The sequence below is a fragment of the Hydra viridissima genome, unplaced genomic scaffold, assembly GCF_058129835.1.
Source record: "Hydra viridissima isolate aposymbiotic clone 2 unplaced genomic scaffold, HvirCarnegie_v1 scaffold_4, whole genome shotgun sequence".
NCBI lineage: Eukaryota > Metazoa > Cnidaria > Hydrozoa > Anthoathecata > Hydridae > Hydra > Hydra viridissima.
In genome coordinates this window covers 12628056-12634224 of record NW_028324303.1, presented here as the reverse complement: position 1 = coordinate 12634224, position 6169 = coordinate 12628056, and the positions used below count along the sequence as shown (strand labels likewise).

General features: G+C 30.5%; 1 protein-coding gene across 3 annotated transcripts; it reads right to left on the bottom strand.

Annotated features, from left to right (window-relative positions):
- Nucleotides 1-659: 659 nt before the first annotated feature.
- Nucleotides 660-4702, bottom strand: LOC145183390 (uncharacterized). Of its 3 annotated transcripts, XM_090085926.1 has the most exons (3): nucleotides 4565-4702; nucleotides 4397-4462; nucleotides 660-2511 (listed from the first exon to the last, which is right to left on the bottom strand). In XM_090085926.1, the coding sequence occupies exon 3, from the start codon at nucleotides 2479-2481 to the stop codon at nucleotides 748-750; it is 1734 nt and encodes a 577-aa protein (XP_089942052.1). In that variant the 5' UTR covers nucleotides 2482-2511; nucleotides 4397-4462; nucleotides 4565-4702; the 3' UTR covers nucleotides 660-747. The 3 variants fall into 3 exon arrangements, with proteins under 3 accessions (XP_089942052.1, XP_079914857.2, XP_089942053.1); XM_080058731.2 differs by lacking the exons at nucleotides 4397-4462; nucleotides 4565-4702 and adding an exon at nucleotides 3405-3678; XM_090085927.1 differs by lacking the exons at nucleotides 4397-4462; nucleotides 4565-4702 and adding an exon at nucleotides 2797-2970.
- Between the last annotated feature and the right edge of the window lie 1467 nt (nucleotides 4703-6169).

Here is a 6169-nt window from a genome sequence, read left to right as displayed (position 1 = left end):
GCGTCTGCTAAAGATAAATATTTGCTGATATTTTTATCACAGAAATCTCTACTACAGTTTTAATACTTAAAGCTTGATTTTGATATATATGTAAATAAAATTTTTGTAATTTAATTGTTTTAAATTTTTAAGTCAGTAATCCAAATACTAAAATGTTTAATAAGAAAAAATTGTTTCCAGTCATGGAGGGTAGAGGGCAGAGGTTGTCATGGAGGTTAGAGGGTAGCGAGTCATAAAAACTGGAGGATTCTTACAAAGAATTACTGTTTGTTTATTTTTAAAAAATATATAAAAATTTTAGGCAATGTTGAAAAGTTTGAAATTTGTTTTAACTTTGTTTTTCTTTTTTTCAATTTTTACAGGAAAGAAGTTGATAACATTCTTTGTATTTTTATCGTATGACATAAGTTTAAACTCTTTCTTGTCTATGAATTAGCAAAGCAAACTTTTAGGGGGATAACGGCGCTCGGTTTTTTCCTTTGATGCCCTTATGATGACAAAACTGGTTGGCAAAAAAATTATTCAATTTTCATCTCTTGTTAAAAAACTTTTAAAGAGACACATTACAGAATATAAAGCTCCTTCATACCAAAACTATACGTAGCTCCTTTGCTCCAAAACTATATATATCTTGTTTTCAAAAAGAGAGTCAAGTCATGAGCCTTTACAGTTGTATAATCTTGAAAAAAAAAAAAAAAAAGTTCACAAGCTAATAACTTTTGTAAAACATTTACTTAAATGCACGTTTTACATTAGTATATGTTGAAACAAATCAAACTGATCCAAAGGTTCACATTGGAGAAAATCACGTTTATTGTATTCTTCTACAAAATCATTATTATTGCTTTTGCAATCGTCTTTTGTATGAATGTAAGAGCTATCTAGCAGTCTGTTATTGTTGATATAGCTCAACTCTTCAGATATGAAAATCTCAGAGTCATTTGATGTTGACGAAATTTCGTCCCAAAATGAAGTCCAAATTGATTCTTGATTTTCTTCAGACATTGTGTCATTATTTATTAAAGTTATTGATTCTTCCATGAATAATTTCTCAAAGTTATTTTCTTTAGATGTTAAATTACTTTTTTTGAGGTCTTCCTCGTAATCAGATGTCTCGGAGCTTTTCCGTTTCCTTGAACTTATGATATTTATTGACGAGCTCTCGCACATCGGGGTTGGGTCGTTTGTTTTAGCTTTTTTCACTGAGTGTAAACTTAATGAACTTGCTTCATTAAGTTGCGTATTTGAATCAAGCTCTAGGTACTCAGATAAAGAGACTGTCTGTGGTTTACTGGAGTTTTTGTTTGAATTTTCCAAAAACATGTCTCTGGGTATTTCTTCGTAATTGTCAGTGGAAGGTTTTACGTTAAGTGTATATTGAAACTCTGTCGAGGAATCTGCTGATGCAAAAACTGGCTTTTCATTTTTTGTCATATCACAAGTTGAAACAATTGTTTTGTCTTTTGTCCAGTTTTCTTGCAGTACAAGTTGTTGTTGGAGTTGGTGCTGCATGTGTTGTTGCGGTGGGGGTGAATGTAGCAATTGTTGCTGGTCTTGATTTTGATGATTTTGCAGCTTTTGTTGCTGCATTTGAAGTTCCTGTTGGTCTAGTTGTTGACTTGGAGGTGAAAGCGGAGGCGTGGCTAAAGCTTGAGGTTGTAGCAAAAAAAGGAGATGTTGTTGAAGCTGTTGTTGAAGTTTATGCTGCAACTCGTGTTGCAATTGGTGTTGATGCTGTACTTGTTGTTGGAGTTGCTGTTGTTGATGTAGTTGTTGCAGCTCCTGTTGTTTTTGGGATTGAAGTTGTTGCTGTTTTTGATGTTGTTGCAATAGCGCTTCTTGTTGTTTTTGTTGGTTTTGTTGTTGCAGCAGAAGCTGCTGTTGTTTTTGAGCTTCTTGCAGTTGCAATGCATTGTATTTTTGTACATGAGTTTGCAATACTATTTGCTGTTGCTGTTGCTGTTGTTGTTTGGTAAGTTTTAAAGGACTTAAATCGCTTTCTTTGTTTTTACTCGGATTTAATTCATTATCAGACTTTTGTTTGCTTTGAAGTGTTTCATAGTGAGATCGTAAAGTGACTTTTTTTCCAACTTGAACGTTGTTAGAAAACTGATCGTAAAGGTTTTGGGGTATCATGTACACTAACTGATGCAATCTTCCATAAATATCTTGAACAAGACAAAGCGGTATTTTTGAGGCAATCATCTGAGATTGAACATCGTTAATTGCCTGTGCTCTCTGATTTTTTGTCAAAATACTCTGTTGAGTATCTTTAGAAATGTTTGGAAAAAAACTGTTTTTTGTATTAGCATGGCTTTGTAAATTAGTTTGAAATGCAATGCTTGGTGAATACTGCAGCGTTTCATAAACGGGTGCGTAACAGTCTACGAACGAAGGTTGCTTTACATTATCCAGGTGAACATGCATTAGTTGTAGTTCGTCTTGTGTTGGACGATGACCATCTTCTCTTAAAAACGTCATTTTTAAATTGTGTTTGTTTTGTTCGAAAAACTAAAAGTAATGTATTTATAATACAAAAATCACATACAAAAATGATTAAAACTTGTAATTTGGTACAGCACGCACATGTCTTTAAAACATATAACAGTTTATTCCAGCAAATTTCACATACACATTTAAATCCATATATACGAAACATATATGACACATATATAAGGGGAATAAGTTTATGAATTTGTTTATTATTGCAATATTTATCAACGTCTCAAAAAGTTTTTAGGTCATACTTTTTTAATTTCTTTAAAGTTGTAAAAATCGGAAACATATTTGTCTTACCAACACCATGGGGCCATCATAAAACTGATCAAAGCGGATCGAGGCGTACAAAATACAAAATAAATAATTAAATGCGAAACACTTGATTGTGAGATGTTGTTTAAAAATGAGTATAAACAAGGTGGCAGATTGCACTGTATTCCGTCTGTTATTGTAGATCGCACGCTGGGAGTGTGCGAGTAAATATTATTAGTAATTATGGTAATACGGCTAAACAATTATAATCGCCTAAGCAATCTGCTGTTTTTTTGAAAGCATGTGTTGATTGATTAACCAACAAATTTAATAAACTTAGAGTTCTTCTCGTGTTTCCATTGATCCATTAAAAATGATTCGTTAAAAATGGTTCGTTAAAAATGATTCGTTAAAAATTTCCCATACGTGAAGAAATAGAATCAGTTGTTGAAGGTTTTACGGTTTTAGGAGCTGTCATTTAAAGTCAGACAATGTCATAATATGAATCAAAGCGCATTATGAATAATGGGGAACCTCATCTTTTGTTGATTTAAAAGATTAAATCATCTTTATTTACTTTTGAACAGGATAAAACTGTTAAAGTTCTAAAAAAAAATAGATTGAAAGTTGTCTAATATTAGACGAGCACTTACATATTTGCGATCAAACAATAGTCGAAAAGTATCACGGTATTAAGCGATTAGATACAACAACTTGGATGGTTTTCAGGTGCTTATCTATTGCTAATATTGCAATCAATATTGGACACAAACAATAAAACTTTCAAGTATGCTGAAATATTTTGAGTGTCAATTGAAGAGAATGATAACCGTTTTAAAAATTGAATTGCTGGAATTTATGAGAAAACAATGAAAACTTTATCAGTTTTTTTAGAGACACTCCTGCATTTTATGAAGTTTATCCAAGAAACATGCACCCGCTTCGAAATAACTTTTATATGTAGTTCGACATGACTATCGCATTGGTATTTAGCCTTAAATCCGCTCTACGCAGTTTAACAGCGAAATTTTCAAATGAGCCCTATTTTCCTTCTTAAAACAGAAATCACATCATGCATAAATTAAGTCTATTCATGAGTTGTTGGGTTGTTGATCAAAAAATATTTACACAAAGACTTTTTAAAAAACATTTCTGGAAATATCTTTATATGCTGCTAATCTCATTGAACCAAGCTGCACTACAAGATTTGTTTTCCTTTGCTGTTAAGAGCACTTAAAATTGTTTCCGTATTTCGACTGTCGCTCCTTCAATTCTTTTTAAATTCTGAATGATAGAGTCTCCAAACTGAAATGTGCAGCTATTTTCAAATATCATCCAACTCCTCTGTTCTTGTATTTCAAATGAGTGCACCTCTTTGTTTATGAATGTAGCTTAAAAATCTTTATTACCTGTGTGTCATACAGCTGTATGCCTTTCATTTGTTGTGTTTGTTACCTCGTTTTGATTATGAGACAATCATAATTAGAATACAAATTATTTTCAAACTGCTACGAAGACAAAGTCCGCTTTTAATTAGTAAATCAAAATAGTAAAATAATGTCAAATAACATTAAAAATATTAAATTTTATGAACTAATAAGAAATCCATAAACATTAGAAAATAAAAAAAAAACCTTTATCTTACCTAAGTTTGTTTAAAAGCAGTGAGATTAAGGTGGTCGAAATAATGCAAAGAATTTGTAATAAATTCCTGTGATGAAGATGAAACATAAAAATTATATAATCAACTTAAATTAGAATAACATGAAATGTGATAAGCGTAAATATGTATGAAGAAATAAGGAGTTCATACTTTATTATTTCCCAGTCACAAATTTCCTTTCTGTAGATTAAAAATGTCATTGATTTTATGAAACAAGAGTTAAAAGTTTTGCACTAATGGTTAAGTTAACGACACCCTTATTTCAGTTTCAGAAGATTTCAAAGAATCTCCAGGAAACGCACTTAATCAACTCATGTCGTAAATAGAAGTATTTCGTGAGATTATACAAATGATTCATTGCTTGTAAAAATGATTCATTTGCAGACGCGTTTAAATTTGTTTAGTCTTAATGATTTTATTTACTGGCAGTATTGATAGATTACAGATAATTTTGATGTTCCAAATTTCAAAAAACATTTAAATCAAAATGCTTTTGTAATATAATATAATATTGTATAATATGATGTAAAATTACAACGCAATCCAACATTTTTAATGCAATTTAACATTTTATTTTTCTTCATGGAGGCTTGTTTTTCTTACCATAACAGAATTAACGTCGAATCGGTAAATAGTTATTGATGAATAAGCTATACACCCATCTGATGATTTTTCTATGCTGGTGTATATTGATATCTTTAAAATGTAAAAGAAAAGAGCATCCCCCTTTTTTTATAGTTTAATAAATGTTTGTTAAAAGATAAAGCTATGTCTCTCAGTATAAAAGATGGCATCCTTTAATAAATAAATGCAGCAAAACTTGAGTATTTTTTTGATATCCTTGCATTGCTTCTTTATTTTTTCAGTGATACAGAGCTAAAGTAAATATTTATACATATTTTCAATATTGCAGGATATTATTAAGCCAGACTTTGAATCAAATTTCGTATACTACTTTAAAAAAGAAAACATTTTCAGAAGGAGCTCAACCAAACAGAAGGTTGTTTACAAAATAGTTTCAGTGCTCTACAAACAAAAATGAAATTCAGTAAGAAACTTTGAAATATTCGAATAATTTGAGTGTTCATAAATGTTTATTATTCGAAAATGCGAGAGAAGGGGGGGGGGGGTTGTTCTAACATCATAAATATACGATACTAAACACAAGTTTTTAAGTCGACATTGTTTATAATATTTACAGTATAATAAACCCAGAGTTATGTTTAATGATCAGTTTTCTTTTTTTTTTAATGTAGAAATACAATATTTAAACAATTGAAAAAGCTACTTTGAAGGATATATATAGCCAATACAAAATATATAAATAACCAATATAAAGTTACATTAGTCCAATATCAACAAATAGGTTTTTCGCACTATTTATGGTGTTACCACACCCCTGGCTCTTGTTTAAACTGCCGAAAGTGAAAATTTTTAATTTGGGGCGATGTTAATTGTAGAAGATCAACCTCGTCACCAGTAAAATTTTTTCATTTTAAGATTAATACGCAAATCTAAAAAAGTAAATATGTTTGGTTACATCATAATAGAAAGCCCTGTTTATTTTTTATCCATTTTCCCTCGTCATTTATTCAATATTTTAAGTTTTATAAATTCCTTCCTTCTGACTGGTTTTTCTTATTTACTAGTTAGAATAAAAAAATATTTGATGTAACTGATAAAATTGAATAATCATTTTCGCTGTTTATAGGATGTTTAGGATGAAAACTCTTATCAGGAGGGGGTTAACATGAA